The sequence below is a fragment of the Ursus americanus genome, chromosome 5 (genome assembly GCF_024610735.1).
Source record: "Ursus americanus isolate L20-20 chromosome 5, mUrsAme1.1.p, whole genome shotgun sequence".
Lineage (NCBI taxonomy): Eukaryota > Metazoa > Chordata > Mammalia > Carnivora > Ursidae > Ursus > Ursus americanus.
In genome coordinates, this window is record NC_142131.1 from 31,207,933 (window position 1) to 31,234,043 (window position 26,111).

Here is a 26,111-nt window from a genome sequence, read left to right on the forward strand (position 1 = left end):
CGGCTCCCTGCTCCACTGGGAGCCTGCTTCTTCCTCTCCCACTCCCCCTGCTTGTGTTCCCTCTCGCTAGCTGTCTCTCTGTCAAATAAATAAATAAAATCTTTAAAAAAACCCAAAAAACCACAGACTTTGTTTTTGGATTATATACTAGCATTATGAGTTTTTAAAAATATCCTCACATAGAATTAAAAAAGAAGAAAGAATTCCCTCTAGGGGGGTTTAAGTCTCTATATTGTCTCTGTGTATCCTTTGCGTTCATTCAACCTGAAACAGATATCAAGTATTGTTTTATTCCAGTGTAGTATATGTGTCTCTTTGAAATTAATAACTTAAAAACTTTGATATATAGAAGTGGCAATTAGGAAATTATAGTTTACAGAATAATTCTAAATGACATTTTGTAGTTTCTGTAAAATGATGGAGTTATTGTCAATGCAGAGTGATAAAAATGTTGGAAGTAATTTATGATTATATTTCATTCTAGGCACACCTTCTCCAGAGATTAAACTTGCGTCCAAATTCAGAGACGATCCACAAGAGCAAAAGAGTAAAAATAAGATAATGCCTCTTAATGAGAATGTAGTCTTACAGGTATGTAGCATATTGATTAAATACATACTTATTAAAAATTGGAAATGCTATTTCAAAGAGTGGCAAATTACTAATGATTAATTCTTTTTGTCTGTTATTTTCTTTCTTTCTTCTCTTACTCTGTTTTTACCCTTTCTTAGCTAGTCAGTTCTGTTTCTTGGTTGCAGCTTTGGTGAAAGGCAGTTGTTTTAAACTGGGGTGTTTAAAATATTTCATTTCTTCCTTTTTCCTTTCCTTTTTTCTCTTTTAGGTAGAGAGGTGGAAGTGAGAAAAACAGAAGGTTAAAACAGAATATAATTGTTATGATTTTCATCTCCATTGTCTGTTAGAGATCACTTTAAATTTGTGAAGAAGATGTTGGTCTGCGTGGTATAATTTGAGATATGGGCTCCTGAAAGTCCCTTCTATTATCTTACATGTGTGTGAGTGCATGTGTATGTGTACACACTTACATACTCAAATTTTTGTTTCTTTTTAATGCAGTTGCCCTGGGGAAAGATTAGGAGTGATTTAGTTAGCACCATGGTATAAATAAGTCAGCTAACCAGAGATACTTACAAAGTCTTAAGGAAGTAAGGGAAGATAGATACATTTTTTCCTCTGAGGATAAAAAGTAACATTTTTATTGATTGTTTTGAAATAAAATATTTATTCACACACATATGTTTTTATGAAAGAAGATGGTTAATTTTACACAGATTCAAGACTTCAGGGAAAAATTGCATAGTTTCCTTTTTAGAATAAGACAACTCAGCTCTCTTTTTATTATACTTGAAACATTCTCATCAGAGAGATACTATATCTTGAATCTCAAATTTGGTTTTTTTTAATTGAATAATTGGCATACCGTATTGTATTAGCTTCAGGTGTATAACATAATGATTTGATGTTTACATATTATCAGATGGTCAGCATAGTAAGTTTAGTTACCAGCAGTCACCATACAAAGTTGTGACAATATTATTGATTATATTCCCTATGCTGTACATTATATCCCCATATCTCATTTATTTTATAACTGGAAGATTTTACCTATTACTCCCCTTTACCTATTTTGTCCATTTCCCCATCCCCCTCCTCTCTGACATCAGTTCTCTGATTTATCAGTCTGTTTCTGTTTTGTTTTGTTTTTGTTCATTTGGGTTTTTTTTTTAGATTCTGTATATAAGTGGCATCATATGGTATTTGTCTTTGTCTCTCTGACTTACTTCACTTAGCATAATGCCCTGTAAGTGTATCCATGTTGTTATAAATTGCAAGACTTCATTTTTTATGACTAAGTAATATTCTAGGGTGTGTGTGTTTGTGTGTGTGTGTGTGTGTGTGTGTGTATTTGGGTTACTTCTTAATTATTGTAAATAATGCTGTAATGAACATAGGGGTTGTGTCTTTTTGAATGTGTCTTTTTGAATTCCTGTTTTAATTTTCTTCGGAAAAATACCAAGAGGTGGAATTACTGGATTGTATGGCAGTTCTATTTTTAGTTTTTTGAGTAACCTCCACGCTGTTTTCCATCATGGCTGCACCAGTTTCCATTCCCAATGACAGTGTATGATAGTTCTCCTTTCTCCATATCCTTGCCAACATTTGTTGTTTCTTGTCTTTTTGGTTTTAGCCATTCTGACAGGTATAAAGAGATATCTCATTGTGATTTTGATTTGCATTTCCCTGATGGTTAGTGATGTGTATCTTTTCATGTGTCTGTTGGTCACCTGTTCATCTTCTTTAAAAAAATGTCTGTTTGGGTCCTTGGCCACTTTTTTTTTTTTTAAAGATTTTATTTATTTATTTGACAGAGATAGAGACAGCCAGTGAGAGAGGGAACACAAGCAGGGGGAGTGGGAGAGGAAGAAGCAGGCTCATAGCGGAGGAGCCTGATGTGGGGCTTGATCCCGTAACGCCGGGATCACGCCCTGAGCCGAAGGCAGACGCTTAACCGCTGTGCCACCCAGGCGCCCCCCTTGGCCATTTTTTAATTGTACTGTTTAGTTTAGGTTTTTGTTGTTGTTGAGTTCTTTATTTTGCTGTTGAGTTTATGAGTTCTGGATGTTAACCTCTTATCAAATATATCATTTGCAAATATCCTCTCTCATTCATTAGGTTTCCTTTCATTATTCTAATAGTTTCCTTCACTGTATAAAAGCCTTTTATTTTGTTTTTATTTTATTTTTATTTATTTATTTTCGAGAGAGTGCGTGAGTGAGTGCGGGGGAAGGAGGGGAGCAGAGGGAGAGGGACAGAGAGAATCCCAGCCAGGCTTCATACTCAGTGAGGAGCCTGACACGGAGCTCAATTCCACAATCCTGAGACCATGACCTGAGCTGAAACCAAGAGACAGATGCTTAGCCAACTGAGCCACGAAGGTGCCCCATGATTTCAGTCTTTTAAATCAAGAGTTGTTTTGTGGCCTAATATGTGATATATCCTGGAGAATATTTTATGTGCACTTGAGAAGAAAATGTATTCTGTTTTTGGATGGAATATTCTGTATATATCTGTTAGGTCCATCTGTTCTGGGCCATTGTTGGTGTCATTCAAAGCCATTGTTTCCGTGTTGATCTCTTTCTGGAAGATGTATCCTTTGATGTAAGTGGGATGTTAAAGTCCCCTAGTTTTATTATATACTGTCATTTTGAGAGAATGTTATTTTAAACAGATGTTATCAGTAACAGATCAGTAAATAAAACACTTAACGCCAGGAATGTTTATTCTGCTATACAGAATGTGAGGATAGTTTGTGTGAGATACCTGATGCCTCCTGGCGACCCAGGGTTGCTTAGGCTGATTTGACTGTCTAGACTTCTTCCACTCCACTCCCAGTGATACATGATTCAGTTGAAGAGAATGGTTTCAGATATTGGATGATTGTTTTTTGGTGGAGGATATATAAATAGATTTGCCTCTTTTCCAAATCAGCACAATTAATTTAAACTCTTTTTCACCTCCTACACCCTACCCCCAACATTTGAAACAAAACAAAAACTGTACAGCTTAAGGAACCATCAGAATATAGGGGTGGTAAGGGCAGGAGAAAATGACAGTCATATGAATCAAAAGGATAGATAGCAATTTGGATCCCTTAGGTAAGAGCTAATTGAAATGTATCCTTGTGTTTTGTTAATTAACAAATGACCAACTCCATCCCCCATTATATTCAGAGGCATTAGCTGTTAAGTGTTTTTTTGTTTTTGTTTTTGTTTTTGTTTTGCCTATGAAGGAGGGGGAAAAATCGGCTGTCAGGAGCAAACTTCCTTTTTTTCTTCCTCTCTTATTTTTTGCACTTTCCTTATGTAGGTAGGGTCAAGTCACGGATCTATAGTAAGGGAAATGAACTGGGTATTACAGGTATTTGAATGTGTTATTTTGTGAAGATGTAGAAATAATCTAGTAAGTATATAAGTATACTCTATTTAATTAATCCTTGGAAGTTTCTAGGTTTACTTCTTGAAATTCTTTCTTGTCTCTGCACCTCTGAGTTTTGTAAGGTCTGCCTGCAATGTATATATATGTGGAACCAATCTGATAACCTTGAAGTATGTAAAGATGCATTATCAGTAAGTAACAGTGAATGTTCAATGGAGAAGATTGAGGTTCTCACAGTACTTTGTGTTTTCCTGTTATTACGGCTCTTCACTGATCAAACAATGCTTAGAAATTCAGGCTAAAAGCTTTGTTTTCAGAAAGCTTTGTTATTGATTGTAGAAACATAGAAGGCCCCCAAAGAGAGACCTTTTTCTAAAGATGCTCTTTGATGGTTACAAGATATTAAATGTAAGGATTCCTTTTAAAGTGGTAAAAGCCAGTATGCTGTAATACTTAAAATTGGAGTAATTTTATCAGTGCATTTGATCTTTTTTTTTTTTTTTTGAAAGGGACACAACTTCAGATTTTCTGGCATGACTTCAGAATTAGGCAAAAGTCATTTAGCATTTAACATTGTGACACAGAGATTGTATGATTTTTGGCCCTTGGGGGAAATATTAAAACTGAGAACCTGACAAGAATGGCTTATCAGAACCATTATAGATTAATGAACTAGGAGTAAAAAGAGGGTCACATCCTTTCTCTCTACTTAATTTCCATAAATTCTTTTATGGAAAGAAATTAAGAAAAAAACTAAACACTAGAGTTAAAACTCTTAGAAGAAAACATTGGGGAAAAGTATCATGACGTTGGATTTGGCAATGATTTCTTGGACATGAAAGCCAGGCAACAAAAGAAAAAATAAATAAAGCTAGAATCATGAATTAAAAACCTTTGTGCATTAAAGGACACTATCAACAGATGAAAAGGCAACACAAGGAATGGGAGAAAATATTTGTATATCATGTATCTCATGAGGGATGGCTACCCAGAATATATAAAGACTCTTACAACTCAGCAGCAAAAAAACCAAAAAAACTGATTTAAAAATGGACAAAGGGTATGAACAGACATTTCACCAAAGAAGATAGACTAGTGGCCAATAAGCACATGAAAAGATGTTCAGCATCATTAATCATTAGGGAAATGCACATCAAAACCACACTGAGATCCCATCTTACACTCATGATAGCTGTTACAAAAAAACCCAAGATCACCAGTGTTGGTGAGGATTTGGGAAAATTGGTATTCTTTCTCATTGCTGGTAGGAAATGTAGAATGGTGCAGCTACTGTGGAAAATGGTATGGTGATTCCTCCAAAATTAAACATAATATCATATGATCCAGAAACTCTACTTCTGGATTTATACCCAAAATAAGTGAAAGCAGGGACTCAAAAATGTATTTGTACATCCATGTTCATTGAACCATTATTCACAGTAGCAAAAAGGCGATAACAGCCCAAGCATCCACCAACAGATGAATGGATAAACAAAATGTGTTACATACATACAACGTAATTAGAAAGGGAGGAAATAGTGATACATGGTGCAACATGGGTGAACCTTAAAGACGTCATGCTAAGTGAAATAAGTTCAGTCACAGAAGGACAAATATTGTATGGTTCCTTTTATATTAGGTACTTAGAGTAGTCACGGTAGAGACTGAGTAGTAGAAAGAAAGGAGCAGGGTAGATACCAGGGAGAAGGGTGAATGGGGAGTTAGTGCTTAATAGGTGTGGAGTTTCAGTTGGAAAAGATGAAAAAGTACTCTAGATGGATGCTGGTAATGGTTGTACAACAGTATGCACAAAATTCCACAGAACTGTATGTGTAAAAATGGTTAAAATGGTGAATTTTATGTTATACGTATTTTACCACAACAGAGATGCTAAGAAAGAACAACACAAGAATTATTTTAAATGTTAAATTTTTAATTGTTGCATTGTATTAGCATTTATCAGTTAAAAGAAAACTACCTTTTTTCCCCTAGCAACCTCAAGATGAAATGGAACAAAGTCAAGCTCTGTTCCAGTAAGTATGCTAATTTTTGGCTTTATTATATTGTAGGGTTTTTTTTTTTTGTAATTTTGCACTCTAAAGTGAATCTTTGTTTTCTTCAAAGTTTTACAATTATTGTATGTTTTTAAATAATTGCCCCTTTAGCAGCATAAATGTTATTTTTAAACATTCTAGATTAAAGTTTCGTTTCATGAGAAAGATTGTTTCAGATTGATTTTCTGTCTATTAATATTATTTAAAAAGAAGATTTATAGCATAGCCTGAAGGAAGAATTTGTAGACCTTACTGAAATTAGACTTTATAGGACTATTGTACTTTAAAAGATTTTATCCTTTCAGTTCTTTTAAAACCGTGGTTGTCAGAGTATGGTCTGTGGACCCTTTGGGAGTCCTTGAGACTTTTTCCAGAGGGTCTTTGAGGTCAAAACTATTTTCATAATAATACACATCATTTGCCTATTTCATAGTACTGACATTTGCACATACAGTGCTAAAGAAAATGGTAATGAAATGCTGAAGCCTTAGTAGGAATCAGGGCAGTGGCACCAGATAGTACTAGTAGTTGCTGTATTTTTCACTGCCATGAACTAGCAGTTAAAAAAAAAAGGTAGGAAAAAACCTAGCTTCACTTTGTGCACGTGATGAAGCAGAAAAGTTCTTGTTTTACTAAATTTCTACTCTTGAATATGTATCTTTTTGATATGCTCTGTGATGATGGGGGAAGTATGCTTGAGCATTTCGTGCATAATGAAGTGTGGTCATTGTCTTGAGAGCACTTGTGTAACTTGTTTGAGTTGTAAACATTGTAGGAAAATTAGCACACTTTTTCTTTTAACTTGAAAGAATAAATGACAGACGAAATAGTATTCACACTTGGGTATATGGCAGACATTTTCTTGAAAATCAATGAAGTAAGCCAGTCACTTCAAGGAAAACAGCTGTTGGTATTTGTTGCCAATGAAATAATTCAAGCTTTCATGTGAAAATTAGTGTCAGAAAACTTGTTTTTACCACCTTGACCTTGATGGCTTCCAGTACTTAAAATTTTCCAGTGAGATCAGTGGTAATCTTTAAAAGGTGATCTTTTTGATGTTTAATAGTGTTATCAATATTAGGAAGATTTGCATAACTCAGTGAATCAGTATTTTCTAAAAGACAAATGCACAATGTCACAATCACATGCAGGTGAAAGATCCATTCAAAATGCAAGGTAGACGACTGGGTCATAATGCAACAGAACACAAAAAAGTTCATTGGTGTTGTTTCAATTTCTACATTTTCAGTAACCTTTAAAGAAGTTATTCCTTTTAGAGTTTTGGTGTGATATTTGCTTTGGTTTGATACTATAGTTATCAAAAAAAGCTACTAAAATACTCCTTCCTTTTCCAACTGTATATCTGTGTGAGGCCAGGTTTTTGTTATATACTTCACATAAAACAATGTATTGCAAAAGAATGAATGCAATGGTAGATATGAGATGACAGCTGTCTTCTATGAAGCCATCCATACATTTTTAAAAATGTGAAATAGTGCCATTCTTTTCATTTTTTCATTTTGTAAAATAAATTTTCATAAAAATATATCTACATGTTACTGGATTATTACTGTTATTTTTATTTATCTTCAGTTTTATTAAGTTTTTTTTAATGTTAATTCCAGTATAGTTAATATACAGTGTTATGTTTCAGATGTATAATGTAGTGATTCAACAATTCTGTATATTATTCAGTGCTCATCATGATAAATGTGCTTTTAGTGTTATTTTTAAAATAATGATTATTTAAAAATTTTCCTATTTTAACTTCTAATATGTAAGTATAAATAAGTATATGCCACATAAATAAAAGCTGTTTGGGTTCCTCAATAATTTTTAAGAATGTAAAGGAGACCAAAGATCAAAAAGTATGAGAACCACTATGTTTAAATAACCCTATTACTGAATATATCAGCACTATAAGTTCACCTACAGAAATGGGGAAGAAAAGAAAACTAGAGAAGACTAACACAGCATCCATAATCTCACTGCCCAGGGTGAACTATTATTAACATTTTGGTACATTTTATTTTAGGCTTTATATATATCTTTATTTATATTTTCTGTTAAGCCGAATCATGCTTCAGATAGTTTTTTGTATCCTATTTTAAAATTTTAAGTAATAATTTATCATAATTATTTTCTCATGTCGTATTTTTAAAAACATGAATTTTAATGGCCTCACAACATTTCACTGTATAACTTGCCTGTACTATAATGCATTTAATTATTCCTCTACTGTTAGACATGTACATTGTTTGCTGTCTTGCCTAATATAAATATTGTTTAATAATTTAGTTAAGAGTTTGCTCTATTTTCAGGCTTATGTCTTAAATTCTCTTTTGTAGTTAAGGGAAAAAATTCTGTTGTTGACTCAAAGTATGATTCAGTTTTGTTTTAAATCAGCTTGCTCTTCTCAAAGAATTGCATTTTAGGGAAAAAATCAGTATTCTTTTCTATTTGCCTCATAGAAATTATTTTATATATATACATGACCAGTTTCATTTCCATTTTCAAGGTCACTTATATTGATCACCTCTGTTTTTAGACAGGAGGGAGTGTTCAATTTATTATTCTTTTTTTTTTCAAATTTCTTTTTTTTTATTTAATAATATTTATTTTGTTATATTAGTCACCATACAGTACAATTTATTATTCTTGCTTAGGCTTCAAGTAAGTATACCTGGTATATAAAAACTGCTCTTATACAGTTGAAACAAGCAGCTTTTTTTTTTTTTTTAAGGGAGATATCTTGATTGCGTTTGCATGTAATAAATTGAATTGAGGAAAAAAATAGTTAACTGATTGCTTTTCTTCAATCAACTTTTAATTATCCCAGGGCAGATGATAAAAATTGCAGATTAGGCATGATCCTAATTTTGCTTTCAACCTCTTTCCATCAATATTTCATACATGTTCTTTACCTGCTGTGAAATATAAGAATGATAAATAACACCTGAGAATTTTCTCATTAGTGACTTGCACTTACATCTAAAACTATAATGACAAACTTTCAATGTATTTGAGGATTTAGATAACCAAAATACATAGTTTAGAACCAGTTTTTTCTCCCCCACTACCCTTATTTGATACACAGTCATCCCAAAGTGACTTTCACACCTAAACTTAAGGTCATCTTGTTTACACTCCTGAATTTCATCCATTAATTTTTCAGCTTGTTCCTTCATTTTTGCAATCACTTGAAATGTAAATATTAACAAATTTGTAGTAATTGTAAAAGTAATTGGAAGGATGGAGCAAAAAACATTATGCAACTTTGAAATTCCTTTAAATGAAAAAAAACCCTTAAATTATGTTTGATTGAGAAATAGTGTTTTTTTTCTTTTCATTTCAAAATTTATATTTATTTATTAAATAATTGATTTATTTTTTAGGAATAGAGAAAGTTTTCCAATGTTCACTGGGTTATTTTCCCAGGCCGAACTTTCAGTGACCCACCAAAGCATTCAAGGTATGTTTTTATGGGTAGAGTCATATAAAGTAAATTTGTCTTTGCCTAAAAATAGAAGGCTTAGTTAGATATAGATTTATTTGCATTAATGGCTCTCAGAAGGCCAAATTGGTAGGAGGTTAGAAGTGTAGGAAATGCAGGATGTTTGGCATTTTGGGAGCCATTAATGCCATATGATACTATTGGCATCTCTGTACTTTTACCACTACCCTTATTGAACTTCTAAGTCAGAGGTGTTTAACTGGCTGTTCCTCTATAACTTTGTGGTGTTTCTTGCTGCCATAAAGCTGATGTGACTAGACACCCATAGAATTGGAAGTTCCCTTCCCTTCTGACACTTCATTGCAACTCCCACTTCCCTTCATTCCTTTCAGAGTGTTCAAACAAAAGTTCATTTTATTTTCATCCTAGATTTTAGGTTAAATCACATATAAGGAAACTAGTAAATTGTTTGCTAGTTTAGCTAAGTCTATTTTAATACAATTCTATCTTCTTCCTCCCAATTCAAAGAGTAATTCTAACCAAATTGTAGGATAACAAATTTATTTGTCAAAATAAACAAATTATCTTTAGTAATTATTGTTATTGTTTATAAGTTAAAATTCAGCTCCCCTGAGCATTTTCTTCTCATTTGGTACTTTAGAATTTTATTTATTTATTTATTTATTTAGAAAGAGCACAGGCTGGGGGGAGGGGAGGGGGTGTGCAGAGGGAGAGGTCAGGAGCAGTCTCCCTGCCAACCAGGGAGCCTGACATGGGGCTTGATCCCAGGACCCTGGGATCATGACCTGAGCAGAAGGCAGATGCTTAACCGACTGAGCCACCCATGCGCTCCTAGAATTATTTTTTATACGTACATACTACTACTACTACATTTTGTCTCTTTCAAGTGTTAAGTAGAAAATGTACAAAATCTTTTAATAGTTTATTTTAAAGGATAGACAAAAACTCAAAAAAAATTTTAAAGATAAATTTACTTATTTGTGATAGAGCAAGAGAGAGAGAGCATGCACAAGCAGGGGGAGCAACAGGCAGAGGGAGAAGCAGGCTGTCCACTGAGCAGGGAGCCCATTGTGGGGCTCTATCCCAGGACTCCAGGATCATGACCTGAGCGGAAGGCAGACACAACTGACTGAGCTGCTCAGGTGCCACCCCCCCAAAATTTTTTTAATTTGTGAAAACTATTTTAAGTAAATTCTGCAGTTAGAAAATGAGAATTCCTTAAATATGTTTATTTTTATACAGTAGTCAAATTAGCATATATACACCAACTTACCGAATTTTAAAAATACTAACTTGGCATAAGAGAATGATCATTTTGATTATGAGGTGATTAAAAATACAGAAGGAGATGGCTTTGAGGATTTTCTTTACAATTCAGAGAAGGAGAAAAGAGAAGTCGTCTTCTTTGTTTTTAAACTAACCCTCCAAGGATCTGACAGTTAAAAAAAAGATAATTAAAGATGTATCTATTATGGTGTTTCTTTAATTTGTACTAAATTTTAAGCAACCAGAGATAAAACTTTAACAAGATATACATAGTAGAACATCTTATCATCATTGCTTGGCAAAAGGATTCTAATGCAAGGATAAGAAGTTATTTATTCTTAGTAACGTTTTGCTCATCTTCCTGTTAGGGTGTGCAATACCATGATGTTAACCCTCCTAGCTGATTTTCATAGCTTATCATCTTCAAATGGCAAAGGTGAAGCAAAACAAAACAAAAACAAGAACAAGAAAAAGCGGATTTTTGCATGATGTAAAGCTCAGCAAGCATATTTATGCTTATTTTTTCCTCTGAAAAAACCTGTCTTGCTTGTGAGGATGCATGCTAAGGTTCAGCAAATAATTACTTGGCTTATCCTGTAGCTCTAGATATTGTCTAATTGAAAGAAACCAAAAGAATGACTCAAACATATACTTGAAACACCAGTGAGCCCTAAATTCCTACCTAAATATATCAGAGTGCCTGGGCCTTGATGGTGAAGGTAGGAGGCAAGAGGAGTGGTATAGGAGAACTATCTTTTTTCCTGATTCTCTTTCAACTTCACTTGGTATGAATTGCAGAGGGAGCAGGATGAGGAGGGGATAATAAAGTGGAAGTCACTTAGGACAGCCTCCTGATTCCTTTTCACCCCTACATGGGTTGTTCTTTTTCATGCCTAACTTGACAGCATGATTTTAATTTATATTCTATTACCTATAATGGAGGAGATGATGACCCTGAGAAAGTAGGTATGATTTTTCCTCCTGTAGTTACCTATACTTAGAATAACCCAGCCAATTGAGAGAGGATTTTAGCTAAACTAATTCTAAATAACTATAATTTTACTTATCTTCGTGTGAAGTATTTTTTTAAGAAATGGAAGAATTTTCTTTTGTAACTTTATTGCCACTGTAATGATACTTTTATATCAATAAATAGGTGTAATATTTATAAAATATTTTATATGTCGCATGAATGCCTGAGAGAACCATTTCAAGTTATTTTGATTAAGAAATGCTAGGTGAGAAGGTATGTTTTTAAAAGTGCTTTAATAAAACCAGAGTAAAACATATTGTTATCTTCTAGGACCTGAGGCTAAAAATCCTGAGATTTTGCCAAACCCAGAAAAGGTTGGTCTATATAACAGAGATTACCTTTGCAGATCATGTGTTTAGATTTTATTTAAAAATTATATTGATTAAAGTATCAAGCCCATTTAGGTTCTTTTCCCTGGGTGAGAATATGACTAAACCATTTCAATAGATAGAAATGTATTCTTGTCTAAAAACCCTTTCCAATATTTGTTCTTCCCTATCTCTGATGAAATACTGTTTTCTTGACCTGTGTTTCTTTTTTGTATTTTACTTCCAGTGTAGTTAACATACAGTGTTTTATTACTTCCAGGTGTACAGAATAGTGATTCAACAATTCTATAAATTACTCAGTGCTAATCAAGATAAGTGTACTCTCAATTCTCTTCACCTATTTCACACATCCCCCCCATCCATCTCCCCTCTGATAACCATCTGTTTGTCCTCTATTTAAGAGTCTATTTTTTTTTTTTGGTTTGTCTATTTTTTCTTTGTTCATTTGTTTCTTAAGTTCCAATAGGAGCGAAATCATATGGTATTTGTCTTTCTCTGACTTACTTCACTTAGCGTTATACTGTCTAGATCCATGAATGTTGGAAATGGCAGGATTTCATTCTTTTTTATGACTGAATAATATTCTTGTGTATGTATATACCACTTCTTCTTTATCCATCTTTCAATGGATACTTGGGCTGCTTCCATAATTTGGCTACTGTAAATAATACTGCGGTAAACATAGGAATGCATATATCCTTTCAAATTAGTGTTTTCGTATTCTTTGGGTAAATGCCCAGTAGTGTGATTAGTGGATCATATGGTAGTTCTGTTTTTAATTTTTTGAGGAACCTCCATACTGTTTTCCAGAGTGGCTGCACCAACTTGCATTTCCACCAATGACGTAAGAGGGTTCCCCTTTCTCTGCATCCTCACCAACATCTGTTGCTTCTTAACCTGTTAATTTTAGCCATTCTGATGGGTGCGAGGTGGTATCTCATTGTGGTTTTGATTCGTATTTCCCTGATGCCAAGTGATGTTGAGCATTTTTTCATTTATCTGTTGGCCATTTGTATGTCGTCTTTGGAGAAATGTCTGTTCATGTCTTCTGCCCATTGCTTGATTGGATTATTTGTTCTCTGGGTGTTGAGTTTGATAAGTTCTTTATAGATTTTGGATACTAGTCCTTTATCGGATAAGACATTTGCAAATATCTGAGGTTGTCTTTTGGTTTTGTCGACTGTTTCCTTTGCTGTGGAAAAGCTTTTTTATCTTGATGAAGCCCCAATAGTTCATTTTTTCCTTTGTTTCCCTTGCGTTTGGAGATGTAATCTAGTGAGAAGTTGCTGTGACTGAGGTCAAAGAGGTTGCTGCCTGTGTTGTCCTCTAGGATTTTGATGGATTCCTGTCTCACATTTAGGTCTTTCATGCATTTGAGTTTATTTTTACATATGGTGTAAGAAAATGGTTTAGTTTCATTCTTCTTCATGTGACTGTCCAATTTTCCCAACACCATTTGTTGAAGGGACGGTCTTTTTTTTCCGTTGGATAGTCTTTCCCGTTTTGTCGAAGATTCGTTGACCATAGAGTTGAGGTTCCATTTCTGGGTTCCCTATTCTGTTCCATGGATCTATGTGTCTGTTTTTGTGCCAGTACCATACTGTCTTGATGACTACAGCTTTGTAATACAGCTTGAACACATTGGACAAAATAGACTTTAAAACAAAGACTAAAACAAGAGACTAAGAAAGATAGTACATAATTATAAATGGAACAATTCAACAAGAAGGTATAACAGTTGTAAATATTTACTCACCCAACAAGGGAGCACCCAGATACACAAAGCAGTTACTAACAAGCATAAAGGAAGTAATCAGTAGTAATACAATAATAGTAGGGGACCTCAACACTCCACTTACAGCAATGGACAGATCATCCAAACAGAAAATAGTAAGAAAACAGTAGCTGAGAATGAACATTGAACCAGGTGGATCTAACAAAAATACATTCCATCCTAAAACAGCAGGATACACTTTGTTTTCAAGTGTACATGGAACATTTTCCAAAACAGTTCACATATTAGGCCGCAAAACAAATCTCAACAAATTTAAAAATGTCAAAATCATACCATGCATCTTTTCTGACCATGATGCTATGAAACTAAATATCAACCACAAAAAAAAAAAAAAATACGGAAAGACCACAGAAATATGGAGGTTAAAAAACATGCTGCCAAACAATAAGCGGGTCAGCCAAAAAATCAAAGAGGAAATCAAAAGGTACATGGAGAGAGGGGTACCTGGGTGGAGCAGTCGGTTTGTCGTCCAACTCTTGGTTTCACCTCAGGTCATGATCTCTGGGTGGTGAGATCGAGCCCCGCTTTGGGCTCCGTGCTGAGCATGGAGTCTGCTTAGAGTTCTCTCCTCCTCTCTCTGCTCCTCTCCCTCCCCCTCTACCTCTCTCTCTCTAAAATAAACAAATCTTTTAAAAAAAAGTGTGTGGAAACATATGAAATGAAAACACAACAGATCAAAAGTTTGGGATGCAGCAAAAGCAGTCAAAGAGGGAAGTTATAGCAATACAGGTGTATCTCAAGAAGAAAGAAGAATCTCAAACAAACAACCTAAACTTATCCCTAAAGGAGCAAGAAAAAGAAGAACAAACGAAATCCAAAACTGGGATAAGGAAAGAAATAATAAAGACTAGAGCAGAAATAAGCAAAGTAGAAACTAAAAAAAATAGTAGAGCAGATCAATAAAACCAGAACCTGGTTCTTTGAAAAGATCAACAAAATTGATAAACCTTTAGTCAAACTCATCAGAGAGAAGAAAGAGAGAACTCATAAACAAAATCGGAAACGGAAGAGGAGAAATAACAACCAACATCACAGAAATACAAAGGGTTGTAAGTGAATACTATGAAAAATTCTATGCCAACAAATTGGACAACCTAGAAAAAATGGATAAATTCCTGGAAGCATATAATCTCCTAAAACTGAATCAGAAAGAAATAGAAATTTTGAACAGACCGATTATCAGCAATGAAGTTGAATCTGTAATGAAAAACTCCCGACAACAAAATGTCCAGAACCAGATGGCTTCACAAGTGAATTCTACCAAACATTTAAAGAGTTAATACTTACTCTTCTCAAACTGTTCTGAAAGATAGAAGAGGAAGGAAAGCTTCCAAATCGTCCTTGAGGCCAGTGTTACCCTAATACCAAAACTAGAAAAAAATACCACAAAAAGAATGACAGGCCAATATCTTTGATGAACATAGATGCAAAAGTCCTCAACAAAATATTAGCAAGCTGAACCTAACAATACTTTAAAAAATTGTTCACCACAGTCAAGTGGGATTTAGTCCCAGGATGCAAGAGTGGTTCAATATTCACAAAACAATCAACATGATACGTTACATCGATTAAAAAAAAAGGATAACAACCATATGAACATTTCAATAGATGCAGAAAAAGCATTTGACAGAGTATGACATCTGTGAGGATTCACAGTGCCTGGATAGATAAAATCTGACTTGTATATACCTCCCTGGATGAGACAAACTGAAAAGCAAAGGCGTGCCCAGAATGCTGGGTCTCCTTTGAAGTTTCTTGGCTGAAATCAACCCGATTCTTACTGTGGCTCAAGGTTCTCATCTAGGGAGAAAATGTTTAAATTTTGAAGAGATGCAGGTACCTGTAGTGGTCACGTTCTTCACGAACTCCTTGCCTTGCATGTATGTCACGAGCACTGCTTGCTCCTGTCATGCATTGCCCCATATATTATTGTCCTGATCATTAAAGCTCCACATTCCTACTTGTTTTTCTCTTGCATGTGGTGTATTGATAAAACTCACTATGAAAGTGGAGACAGAGCTTGGCTTGAGACCTTTCGCCACTAGAGCATCTGGTCCCCCTGCCCTCTCCTTTCTCCTACTTTGGTGTCTGGAGTAATCTTTTCATTCGCCATCTCAGGGTTTGCTGGCCAAACCCAACAAACATCCATTCATGATAAAAACCCTCAACAAAGTAGGTTTGGAGAGAAATAACCTTAACATAATAAAACCTGTATATGAAAACCCATGGCTGACGTCATACTCAGTGAGAAAAAACAGAGCTTTTTCCTAGGGTTAGGAACAAGGAAGGGATGTCCACTTTCACCACATTTATTTAATACAGTAGTGGAAGTCCTAGCCTCAGCAATCAGACAACAAAAAGGAATAAAAGGCATCTAAATTGAGGAAGAAGTAAAACTTTATCACTATTTTCAGGTGGCCTGATACTATATTTAGAAAATCCTAAAGACGTCACCTAAAAACTACTAGAACTGATAGATAAATTCAGTAAGGTTGTAAGATACAATATCAATATACAGAAGTCTGTCACATTCCATACACTAATAATGAAGCAGTAGAAAGAGAAATTTAAAAAAAAATCCCATTTACAACTGCACTAAAACCAATAAAATACCTAGGAATACCGCCTAACCAAGGAGGTGAAAGACTTATACTCTGACAACTATAAAACATTGATAAACTACATGGAAGCCAACACAAATGAAAAGATACTCAACACTGATGGATAAGAAGAACAAATATTGTTAAAATGTCCATACTGCCCAAAGCAATCTACATATTTAATGCAATCCCTATCAAAATGCCAGCAACATTTTCCACAGAACTAGAAATAACAATCCTAAAATGTGTATGGAACCACTAAAGATCCCAAATAGCCAAAGCAGTCTTGAAAAAGAAAAACAAGGCTGGAAGTATCACAATCCCAGATTTCAAGTTATGCTATAAATCTGTTGTAATCAAAACAGTATGGTACTGGCACAAAAACAGAAACATAGATCAATGGAACAGAACAGAGAGCCCAGAAATAAAACCATGTTTATTTGGTCAATTAATCTTTGACAAAGAAGGCAAGCATATGGAAGGGAAAAAGTCTCTTCAACAAATGGTTTTTGGGAAAACTGAACATCTACCTGCAAAAGAATGAAACTGGACCATTTTTTTTTAATAATGATTTTTTTATTATATTATGTTAGTCACCATACAGTACATCCCCGGTTTTCGATGTAAGGCTCGATGATTCATTAGTTGTGTATAACACCCAGTGCACCATGCAATATGTGCCCTCCTTACTACCCATCACCGGTCTATCCCATTCCCCCACCCCCTCCCCTCTGTAGCCCTCAGTTTGTTTCTCATAGTCCATAGTCTCTCATGTTTCATTCCCCCTTCTGATTACCCCCCCTTTCTTTATCCCTTTCTTCCCCTACTGATCATTCTAGTTCTTATGTTCCATAGATGAGAGAAATCATATGATAGTTGTCTTTCTCTGCTTGACTTATTTCACTAAGCATTATCTCCTCCAGTGCCGCTGGACCATTTTCTTAAACCACACAGGAAAAAAAACTGAAAATTAAGAACCTAAATGTGATGGTTGAGTAATATTCCATTGCATATTTGCAACGATGTGGATGGAACTAGAGGGTATTATGCTAAGTGAAATAAGTCAGTCAGAGAAAGACAATTATCATATGATTTCACTCATGTGGAATTTAAGAAACAAAACGGGAGCATAGAGGAAAGGAGGGAAAAAGAAAACAAGACGAAATCAGAGAGGGAGACGAACCATAACAGACGCTTAGTCATAGGAAACAAACTGAGGGTTGCTGGAGGGGTGGGGGTTGGAGGATGGGGTAACTGGGTGATGGGCATGAAGGAGGGCACATGATGTAATGAGCACTGGTGTTATATGCAACTGATGAATCACTAAAGTCTACCTCCAAAACTAATAATACACTATATGTTAATTAACTGATTTTAAATTAAAAAAGTGTTTTTTATGAGCTATTCAAATAAAAGGACAGTGAAACTCCATTTGTAAAAAAAAAAAATAAAGTTTGTATTTTGTCCAGTGTAAGTATTGTTACCCTGGGCTTTTGTTCAGATCCATTTGTGTGGCAAATGCTTCTCCATACCTTCACTTTCAATCTGCATGTATCCTTAGGTTGGAAACAAGTCTCTTATAGGCCACATATAGATGAGTCTAGTTTTTTAATCCATTTTGACACCCTCTGTCTTTTGATAAATGTTTTAGTCCATTTACATTCAAAGTAATTATTAATAGATATGTATTTATTTCCATTTTGTTATTGTTTTATGGTTGTTTTTGTAGTTCTTTGTTCCTTCTCTTGTTCCCTTCTCTCACAATTGATTGGCTTTCTTTAGTGATATACTTGGATTCCAGTCTCTTTATTTTTTATATATCTGTTACTGGTTTTTGATTTTTGGTTACCATTATGCTTGTATATAGTATCTTCTTTATATAGCAGTCTGTATTAAGTTGTGGTTGCTTAAGTTTGAACCCATTCTTTATTCCTCTCCCCCTGTGTTTTAGGTATATGGTGTCATACTTTACATCTTTTTATTTTATGAGTCCCTTGACTGATTTTTACAGATATACTTATTTTTACTGTGTTCGTGCTTCCTACTTTTCTTACTCTTCCTTATGGTCTTTTGTTTCCACTCAGAGTTACCTTTAACATTTCTCGTAGGACTGGTTTAGTGTTGATAAATTCCTTTAACTTTTGTTTGTCTGGGAAACTCTTTCTCTCTCCTTCTTTTACAAAAGATAGCCTTGCTGGATAGAGTATTCTTGGCTGCAGGTTTTTTTCCTTTCTACACTTAAGTATATCATGCCACTGTCTTCTGGTCTGCAGAGTCTCTGCTGAAAAGTCTGCTGATAGTCTTACGGGGTTTCCCTGGTTCATAACTGTTTTCTTTATTCTTGCTGCTTTTAAAATTCTCCATCACTACTTTTTGCCATTTTAATTACTATATGTCTTGGTGTGTACCTCTTTGAGTTGAGTTTGTTGGCGGATCTCTGTGCCTCATGGGTCTGGATTTCTGTTTCCTTTCCTAGATTCAGGAAGCTTTCAGCTATTACTTCTTCAAGTAAATCTTCTGCCCCCATTTCTCTCTCTTCTCCTTCTGGGATTCTTATAATATGAATGTTATTATGCTTGATAGTGTTGCCAAGTTCCCTAAATCTATTTTCATTTTGTATTTTGTTCTCTCACCTGTGTGGCTTGATTCTTTCCGTTACTCTGTCCTCCAGGTCACAGAGCCATTCTTCTGCTTCCTGTAGTCTACTATTTATTCCATCAAATGTATTTTTATTTTTTGTTTTTATTTTTAAAGATTTTTATTTATTTATTCGACAGAGATAGAGGCAGCCAGCGAGAGAGGGAACACAAGCAGGGGGAGTGGGAGAGGAAGAAGCAGGCTCATAGCAGAGGAGCCTGATGTGGGGCTCGATCCCATAATGCCGGGATCACGCCCTGAGCCGGAGGCAGACGCTTAACCGCTGTGCCACCCAGGCGCCCCTCAAATGTATTTTTAATTTCAGTGAAGTTCTTAATCTCTGATTGATTCTTCTTTATGTTTCCTATCTCTTTGTTAAGGGTCTTACTGAGGTCCTCCACTCACTTCTCTAGTCCAGTGAGTATCTTTATGACCATTATTTAAATTCTCTCAGGTACATTACTTACATCTGTTTCATTTAGCTCTCTTTCTGTGATTTTGTCTTGTTCTTTCATTTGGGACATATTCATCTGTCACCTCATTTTGTCCAACTCTCTGCATCTGTTTCTATGTGTTAGGAAAGGCAGCTACATCTCCTGATCTTGAAAGCAGTGGCTTTATGAAGAAGAGTTCCTGTAGTGCCCTGCAGTGCAGTGTTCTCCAGAACGTGGTGCTTCAGGGGTGTCTTCTGTGTGTGTTGTGTGCACCTTGCTATGGTGGCAGAGCTACGTTTTCCTTTAGTCCAGTTGTCTGCAACGGCTCTATTTATCTGTTGTGGGCAGTATTTGGCCCCTATGTTGTTAGCGGGCCAGTTTGGAGCCACCTTGAGGTTGAGTTGAGTCAGACCAGGCATTTGCCAGAGAGACAGTATCACCAGACTGCAAGGCACTTTCCCTTTGTTGTCCCTTTAGAAGCTTTTGTTAGCAGGCAATGCTTACAGTTAGACCAGCAGTCTGCCTCTAGCCCACTGCTGGGGCTGCATTTGGACTGGTATATGTGGTTTGTCTTCCCTTCTCCTTGGGTCAAGAGTCACTTTGGAGTGGCGCTGGCCCCTGTTGGGGGGCTGCTACTGGGAGTCTTATTGTACCTTTTTGGACGGGCTCTGGAAGAGAGCTTATTGGAGAGGGTAGATCCCCAAAATCACGGGAGCAGGAGGTGTGTTGTTAGCAAGTTAGGTAGCATGTGTCTGCATCCCACTGGTTCCTCCACATGGCCATGTGTTTAGGCTGGGGTGTGGACAGAGTGTGAAATCGCACTGCCAGCCAGCTCCTTTGTTTCTAGAGAAGTCTCCCAGGGATCTCTGTACCTCTAGCGCATGCTCTGAGATGAATAAACAAATCTCCCTCCCCTATTTCCCAGGTATTTTTCCAACTGCTGCTTCTATGGTGTATCTCTGCAGGCTGTTTTTTTGTGCTGTCTCTTTAAGCGAGGACTGTTTCCTCTCACCATCCCTGCTGAGCCTGCTGCTGATTTCTAGGTTTTAAGTCCCACTGAAAGTCAACCCCTTTGGTTTTCCCCAGCGGGGTTCCCCTTAGCCTGGTAGTATGTTTCTCTCCTCTATCCACATGGAGTTCCTCCCTCCCTGAGAGGGTCCTGCAGGTCTGTTTAGCTCCCCACTGCATCTCTGTCCTTCCTGCCCTCTTCATTGTGGCCTCTTCTCTTTATTTAGCTATGAGTTTGTTCTGACAGTCTTTGGGTCATTTTCTGAATTATTTACACCAATGTGAGTGTTATCTAATTGTATCTGTGGGATGAGGTGAGCTTAGGGTCCTTCTACTCCACCATCTTCCATAGAATTTACTTTGATCTGTGCTTCATATCCAGTATTATTAGTGTGTTATTGTATATCTAGAAGAGAAGTATATAATATTTTCTGCTAGATACTGCTTTTCCATCTTCCACTGTTACTCAGTAACCATGTATTGAGTGCTTCTTTTGACTTTGCTTTCTGCTTGGTGCTATGGGGAATTAGAGGACTGTAAGACTGACTCTGCCCACAACAGACTCAAGCAGTCCAGGATCTCCCCAGGTCAACCCTACCACACCTGTACCTGTAGCTTATTTTATCTCAACTCTATCTTATATATTACCACCTCCATGCCTTTGTTCAAATCAGGAGCCAAAAAGCAAGGGAAAGAACATAAAATATGGAACCAGAAAGTACGAGTTTCAAGGGCAAGTATGTCAATTTTCATGTGTAAAATACCAATTGCAACACCCATTTTACAGGATTATTGTGAGGTCATGATAGTTCAGGGTGTCTGGCACCTACTTGGTGCTTAATATGTATTTTTCTTCACAAATGTTTAATTTCTGGTTCAAGTCCTTTTCCTGTGTGAATCTATCTCATATGACTCTGGTGATCTTAACCAAAGTAATTGTTCCCTCTTAAACATTCATTATTCACTGACTGTATCAGTATTTCTCAATCACTTGCATCCGATGACATTAATAGATCTTCTGAGAAAAAGGATCTTTGTGAACAAAGACGTTTGGAGATACCATATCCTAAAGTCTCCTGAGAGATTTTAGTACACATGTTCTGAGAAGTCTTGCAGTAAAGAAACCTGGTTAACTTGGTTTAACCAAGCACTTTCCTAGCAATCGTGAAAACCCTCCACTGCCTCCTATTTCCCCCCGCCCCCAGAAAACTTCTTGTAACACACTGGGCTCTTTTGTTTATGCCATTCATTTGAGTTCATAGAGTGTTTTTGACATTATAAATATTTATTTAATGTCTTATGTATTTATACCTTCAGTCTTCATTTAGAAATTAAGTTCCTTTAGGGCAGAGTCCGATGTATATATTTTATTGCATCTGTGGCCTTGAATTTAGTAGATATAAGTTCTTCAGATAGGAGGACTAGGACTTAAAGAATGACTAGAATCTGGTTCTTGAATTTTTTCTAAATTCCTTTTATCTTTCTGAGCAAATTATATTTTACATTACTAATCAATATATCTTCTTAAGCTTTGTATGCTGTATGTGGAGAAGATAAATGGTGGCATGGTGGAAAGGAGGGGGATAAGAAAATGTTTTTCACTTCTCTTATTCAAATCAGATCAAATCAGAATACCAGAGAGTTTACAGATTATAGTGCATTCTGTCAGAATGGTGTGTCAATGAAAGATGAATTTGATTTTTAGAAATAGCCAAAAGTCATTGAAACCCATTCTATTATTTAAGGTCAAGCAAATTAAAAGTGTTTTTTTTTTAAGATTTTATTTATTTGAGAGAGTGCACACGTGCGCACATGAGTAGGGACAAGGGCAGAGGGAAAGAATATCCAAGCAGACTCCACTGAGATCAGAACCTGAGCTGAAACCAAGAGTCAGATGCTTAACCGACTGAGCCACCCAGGCTTCCAGCACATTAACAGTTTTTAATCGTAAAAAAAAAAAAAAAAAAGGTTCAGTGTCTTCAAAGTATTGAGACTTTTTGAATGGCTTATAAATGGTTTTTGAAAGCGACTTCAAAAGAGGAGCCTAATAATATTTTGCGCATTTGAAAAATTATAAGAACAGGTTTATATAACCTGTAAAGATGATGTCTCTGAAAAGTAATAGTCATTTAGAAATACAAGTTTTGTGTTATGTGTTTAAATTAACCATAATTCAGAACCACTGATTTATAGTTAAGGCCTGTAATATTTATATAGAGCTATGTCTTTAATTTTCTTCTTTTTCCCTCTGATCTTTTTTCCTTTGGCCTTTTTACTTCACAGTTACATAGTGATACAGAGGTGGGAAATAAAATGAAGGTGAAACTACACGAATTTTATTCTTAATTAATGATTTTTATAAAATTCAATAATGATTTTTAAATTTTATTTATTTATTTATTTACTTATTTAATTTATTTTTAAGTAGGCTATGCACCCAGCGTGGAGCCCAATGCAGGGCTTGAACTCATGACCCTGAGATCAAGACGTGAACTGAGATCAAGAGTCGGATGCTTAACTGACTAAGCCACCCAGGCACTCCAGTAGTGATTTTAGGCAAAGGAGAATTTTACAGTCATTAACTGCAGCAAAGTTTTGAGATGAGCTACTAATCAACTACTCATGCCATCTCTGCCTCTTCTCTTTGCACAAATAATTTAAACTTAGCTGAATAGATAATTGGCATCTATAATTATGACCCAACTAATTTTACTCTTGGTCCACTGTGAGTGTTAGCCATGTATTCAAAGTTCATTAGTAATTTGGTATAGGAGATTAATAAAGAGTATTTTTATTTATGGAAGGGGAAGAATATTGATAAAACTTTTTTAGTGGTAATTTACCAAGATGATAAACTAGAAAACTATGAAGTTTTAATTTTAATTTTTGGCATATGCTGTAATGATGGAATTTCTGTTTGGAATACACAGGAACTAAGCACAGACAGTGACTCTCCTGAAATTAGCTTTCTCTCAGGTACTACTACTAAAGTATCTGATGTGGTGGTTGTAAAGGAGAAAACGTTAATAGAGCCAGAGAAGATCTTAGCAGTACCAAACCAGTTTTCTCAGTCTGGAAAGGAAGCCACATTGACCATGAATTCTGAAGAAACCAAGGATGAAGAAAGTTCTCTTAAAACTTTTGTGTCTGCCTTAGAAAGGTTACTCACATCACCAGAAATCACTCAGGAGGAAAGACTGTTTGAAATAATGAGTGATTTTGAACCTGAAGAATTGGCCAACCCATCGAGCAACTCTCCAAGTTCCATATCCACATCTTTGACATGTCACAGAGATTTGCTAGAAAGCACAAAGGATGATGCATTGCCAACTGAGTTGTTAGCAGCCCTAAACACATTATCAGAGGGCAACGTGGGACCTTTCTGTCACAGAAAAGAGGGAGGCAGCAGTCTAAGTGCTGGAAGTAAATATTCAGGAGTGGAGCCCAAGATGTCTCAGACCAGTGAAGATTGTACACAAATAACAGAGGTAAATTTTGAGTCTCTTTGTTCTCCTCCACCCTCAGCAAGATTCCGAGTTAGGGGAGCTGCAGGACAAGTATCTTTCACTGCAGCATGTGAGTGCAAGTGTGAGTCTATGATTTTGCCTTTTATAGTAACCTTTGCCAAGTCTTCATTGCCCATAGATTTTATTTTAAATTCAAATCTTCTTTCCAAATATCAACACTCAGAAGATGCTTTTTGAGTTCAAAGCATAAAGTGATCTTTCTAGAGATTCCCGGAGTAGAGTTTTCAAGGGATTTAAATGTTGAAATAGATCAGTTTCTCATCAAAGACCTGAGACTTATCATTAGATTGCTTGTATTTAGGAAGGAAATGATTATCTACCAGATTTTTTCCTGTTAGCTCAGAAAATCACTGTGCCTACCTGGGTGCAGAGTAAAGATGAGATATACTCCACATTAATTTTTAGCTGAGGATAGAATATATGCGGTTGAGCTGCCAGGAGAGGGAAAAGGTCATGCCTGGCTTCAGCAGAACTATGCAGTCTATGTTTGAGGCTACTGTCAGGTAGCACAGTTCCTGGGGTTTAGAATTCCTGCAGTATTATGCCTGGAGACCCTGCAGTGGGCTACCACTAGCCAAGTCTGTCTTTTACGTTGACAATTTTTTTTTCCTTTTTAAAGGAATCTTATTATTTTTCTGACTACAATAGTAATACATCCTCATTATAAAAAAAAAATCAAACAGTACAGCAATATACATAATAATATAATAAGAAAAAGTCCCCCACAATTCCACATTTCAGAGATGATCACTATTAACAGTTTAGTGTATCTGTCTCCAATTTTTTCTATGCAAATTCTATATAAGTTTATTTTATATAAATGAGACTGAATTATACATAATGCTTTGCAACTTTTTAAAATATTTTTTATGAAAGTATAGTTGACATTTTGCAACTTGTTTTTTAACAATACACCTTGGTTATCTGTGTCAGTGAATGTAGCATACTACTTAGATCTTTATATTTGCTGAATATTATTCCACTATATGGATATTTTGTGTGTGTGTGTATGTACATATATTATATAAAATATAATTGATTTAACTAATTCACTAATGATGGTCATTTGAATTCTTTCCTTTCTTTTCTTTTTTTTCTTTGGCTATTATCAGGCTACTTTTATGAACATCCCTGGGACAATTTGAATAACACATTACTAAGCTCATGTTGAAAAATACATACCTGGCATAATAGTGCATGCAATTCTCATAGAAAACATCTCAAAGCAGACATAACAAAACTAAAAAAATCCAGAAAAAGGAAAACTAATCATGGGGTTAGGGCATGAAGATTAAATTAAACATTCCAGTATTCTAATCTGAAAAGAGGTATATAAGTAAAATGTAGGAGATTATAATTGATTAGTATTAATAGAGTGAGCATGAATTTATCAAGTGTTCAAAAAAAACAAACCCTTTTAAAAGTAAAAAAGAGGGGGCGCCTGGGTGGCACAGCGGTTAAAGCGTCTGCCTTCGGCTCAGGGCGTGATCCCGGCGTTATGGGATCGAGCCCCACATCAGGCTCCTCCACTATGAGCCTGCTTCTTCCTCTCCCGCTCCCCCTGCTTGTGTTCCCTCTCTTGCTGGCTGTCTCTATCTCTGTCGAATAAATAAATAAAATCTTTAAAAAAAAAATAAAATAAAATAAAAGTAAAAAAGAGATTGATTTAGAAAAAATTGAATACGCTTTTACTCAGTCATATTAAAGTTAGGGAACTTGTTAGGCTAAAAAGCTTTGCAAGCTGGATATATAAATAAGTTCAAGAAAAGTTTACATGATATGTGTAAAAACACATATATCTTCATGAAAGTTAAATCTATAATGGATTATTAAGGGGAAGTTAGAGCCATTCATGATATACTGGTAACCTTTTAAAATCAATGTAATGGAGGTTATATATACATATACAATCTTGTCCCACAAAATATTACTTGCAAATATTACTTGCTGCTGTCAAACAATAAGCACTGGGCTGAATAGAACATTAATCTGGTCTAGT

The 26,111-nt window shown here is 35.5% G+C and overlaps 1 protein-coding gene across 1 annotated transcript in view; it reads left to right on the forward strand.

The window, feature by feature from the left end:
- Positions 1 to 26,111, forward strand: part of ANKRD31 (ankyrin repeat domain 31) — a 168,651-nt gene that overhangs the window by 17,238 nt on the left and 125,302 nt on the right. Inside the window, 6 exon segments of the mRNA XM_087862065.1 lie at positions 483 to 591; positions 5,947 to 5,987; positions 9,404 to 9,480; positions 12,053 to 12,096; positions 23,516 to 24,105; positions 24,107 to 24,161. Of these exon segments, the coding sequence (XP_087718191.1) occupies positions 483 to 591; positions 5,947 to 5,987; positions 9,404 to 9,480; positions 12,053 to 12,096; positions 23,516 to 24,105; positions 24,107 to 24,161 (916 nt within the window).